The sequence below is a fragment of the Microplitis demolitor genome, chromosome 6, assembly GCF_026212275.2.
Source record: "Microplitis demolitor isolate Queensland-Clemson2020A chromosome 6, iyMicDemo2.1a, whole genome shotgun sequence".
NCBI classification, from domain to species: domain Eukaryota; kingdom Metazoa; phylum Arthropoda; class Insecta; order Hymenoptera; family Braconidae; genus Microplitis; species Microplitis demolitor.
The window spans coordinates 20741696-20744678 of record NC_068550.1 but is presented as its reverse complement, the minus strand read 5'-3'; the positions used below and the strand labels follow the sequence as shown (position 1 = coordinate 20744678).

The 2983-nt window shown below is 39.7% G+C and overlaps 1 protein-coding gene across 1 annotated transcript; it reads right to left on the bottom strand.

The window, feature by feature from the left end:
* Positions 1–388: 388 nt before the first annotated feature.
* LOC128668096 (cilia- and flagella-associated protein 251-like) lies at positions 389–2621 on the bottom strand. Its single transcript, XM_053740262.1, has 3 exons — positions 2434–2621; positions 917–1390; positions 389–734 (listed from the first exon to the last, which is right to left on the bottom strand). Exons 1-3 carry the CDS (start codon positions 2619–2621, stop codon positions 389–391), a joined length of 1008 nt encoding a protein of 335 aa, XP_053596237.1.
* Positions 2622–2983: the final 362 nt, after the last annotated feature.

The window sequence follows — 2983 nt, the reverse complement described above, 5'->3', positions numbered from 1 at the left end:
TTCTTTTATATATTTCTCTTATTATTCTGTGCATTCTCCCTCTGGCCCCCTTCCTCCATACCTTTCTCTTCATTTTTGGTCTCCTGACTGTGTCGAACGCCGCTCTAAAGTCTATGAACCCGATGCATAATTTTCCTCCCTTCCTCTTCATTTTGTTGTTTATTAGACTATTCAATACAAATATGTGGTCCCTTGTCCCTCTTTTTTTCCTGAACCCCGCCTGACTCTCTCTTAAAATTTTTTCTTTATCTATCCAGTTATTTAGCCTCTCCGTCATCATAGTTGTCAATAACTTGTACCCTGTATTTAGAAGCGAAATTCCCCTGTAATTTTCTGTTCTTTCTTCGTCTCCTGCTTTGTAAATCGGAATTATCACTGCTGTGTCCCATCATTCTGGCATACTTCCTTCGTCCCATATTTTATTTATAATTTCGCCTATCCATTCAATGACATCTGGTGCACTGTTCTTTATAAATTCTGCTGCCATCCCGTCTTCCCCTGGAGCTTTGTGATTCCCGAGCTTTCTTATTGCGGCTTTCACTTCTCTCCTGCTGAAGTTTTCATCGAGCTTCAGCTCCTCTGATCCTTCATTACTACCTTCTCCTTTCCACGGCTCATTTTCTTTCTCTTCCGATTCTTCATTGCCTTCCCCATTCAGCAGATCACTAAAGTGCTTTTCCCATTGTTTTGCTTTTATACTGTTGCTTGCAGCTCTTTTCTTTCTTCCTCTGAACCTATTTATGGCTTCCCACCATATTGTCATGTCTTTGGCGTTATTTATCTCCTCACACCTTTCCATCATCCACCTTTCCTTGCTCTCTTTGATTGTTTCCCTTTATTTCTTTCTGCTTTCGTTCAGATTTCTCTTTTTTTCTTTGTTATTATCCTTGATGAATTCTTTGAGCTTCTTCCATACTTCTTTTCTTTTTTTTTACCCTCGATATTGTACCACTTTTCTTTCTCCTTTGTATCTTTGTCCTTCTTTCCTTTCATCACCATCCCCGTTTTTTCAGCCCCTTTTCTTACTATTTCCTTTGTATCCTCCCACTCAAGCTCGCTTTTTTCCTCTAGTGCTTCTGTCAGTGCTTCCTGCGTTGCTTCTGCATACTCCTGTATTTTTTCTTTCTTCCAGATCAGCTTATTTGCTCCAATTTTTTCCTGCTCTTCCTCCTCTGAAATGCAGCTTCCTTCCTTACTCTCTTCCTCATTTCTCTTTACCTTATATCTCGCCAACACTGGTAGATGATCTGACTCTATTCTTTCCACCACTCTTACCTCTATTTCTTGCTCATCGCCTCTGTCCAGCGTTAGTATTAGGTCAATTACTGATCCTAAACTCTCTTCGTCTCCCCCGACGTAAGTTATTTCCCCACCTTCATCACCTCTTGCTCTATCATTTTATACGCAGAGTCCTAACTCATCACACATCTTTAGTAATTTTTTTCCTTCGCTGTTTACTGTCTTGTCTCTCGATTTTCTTTTTTTCCTCACTCTGCCTTCGTCCTCTCCTGTTACGTTTTCTTCTCCGATTCTCGCATTAAAGTCCCCAATGATCATCACGCTTTCGTCCCTGTTTGCACATTCTTCTATCTGCCTTCTTAGCTCCGTTTCTAATTTGCTCATTCCTACATTGTTATACACTGTGATTATACTTTCACTTTCCTTACTTTCTTCCAACATCATTCCGTATTTCCATTCTCTGACTTCCCATTTTGGTTTGCAATTTTTTTTTATCCCAATAATATGACCTCCCTTTGCTCTTCCTCTCTGTTTCTCTTTCGTCGCAGGCTTCGCCCACCATTTGAATTCTTTGCTCAGCCTCTCACATGTTATTTCCACCTTATCTTCCATTACTCATGTCCCCACTAGCACAACAATCTCGTTTTCTTCCATCATTGTGGCAGCTTTTTCTACCTCATTCATACCTGCAACATTCCAAAACATTATTTTCCTTCTATTATCTTGCTCTCTTCCTTTATTTTGGTCCTTTCTCTCCTTGGCCTCTGTGTCTCTTTCTGTACCCACTCTTCACTCCTTTTTCTCATCATTCGCCCACTTTCATATTTCCAATTCTCCTTTTTTTTATTCCAACACCACCACACCTCCCTAATTTTTATTTTCTTCCCCTCTACTTCTGTTACATTGCCATTACTCTGCTCCCATTTTGCTTTTCTTCTTATCCACCTCTCAACTTCTAACTCTCTACTCGTTTTTTCTTTCCCCACCCACACTCCGGTCCCTTTCATAATCTTCCGTCTTCCCAGAATGTCTCTCTTCTCTTTCTCATTTGCACTTTCGATTATTATCTGTCTCCCTTTCTGGAATTTTACTCTCATCGGCTCAATTCTGACTTTCAATCTCCTTTCCATCACCTCCATTACGTCTTCTTTTCTTCGGTACATGCCATTTTCATAATATATGTGTATGTTTAACCTTTTTTGCTTCCTTTCTTTTAGTTCTTCCTCCAGCTCATTTCCATTAATTTTTTTTGGCTTTTCTTCAATGAGCTTTTCTTTTTCTTGTCTTCTCCATTCTTCATTTGTTTTGTCCTTCTTATCTTGTCTTGTCCTCGCCTCGCTCACGAATCTTTCCACCTCATTTTCCAAGCTCCATTCCCTCATTTCTTGAACATTCCTTTCATTCGCCCACGCGTTTTCTGTTTCCTTCACTCTTGATCGCCCTCTTTCCTGCCTTCCTCCACTGTTACTCTTTCCTTGTCTCTTTGTGTCGTGACTCTGACTGTCGTGTTGCTTTCCTTTTTTTTTCCTCGGTTGCTTTTGTCTTATTTGGTATGTTCGTCTTACTTTCTTTCTCCTTTTTTATTTTTTCACTTAGCTCTTTAATTACTCTGTCCTTTTCCTTTATGCTTTGTTATCTTTTACCAATTTCCTTCTCTAATCTTTCTATTTCCTGTCTGTGTCTTCTTTCCTTTTCCACTTGGTCTTCTTAACATTTGCTCCTAATTATTTGGGCCCCTATCTTC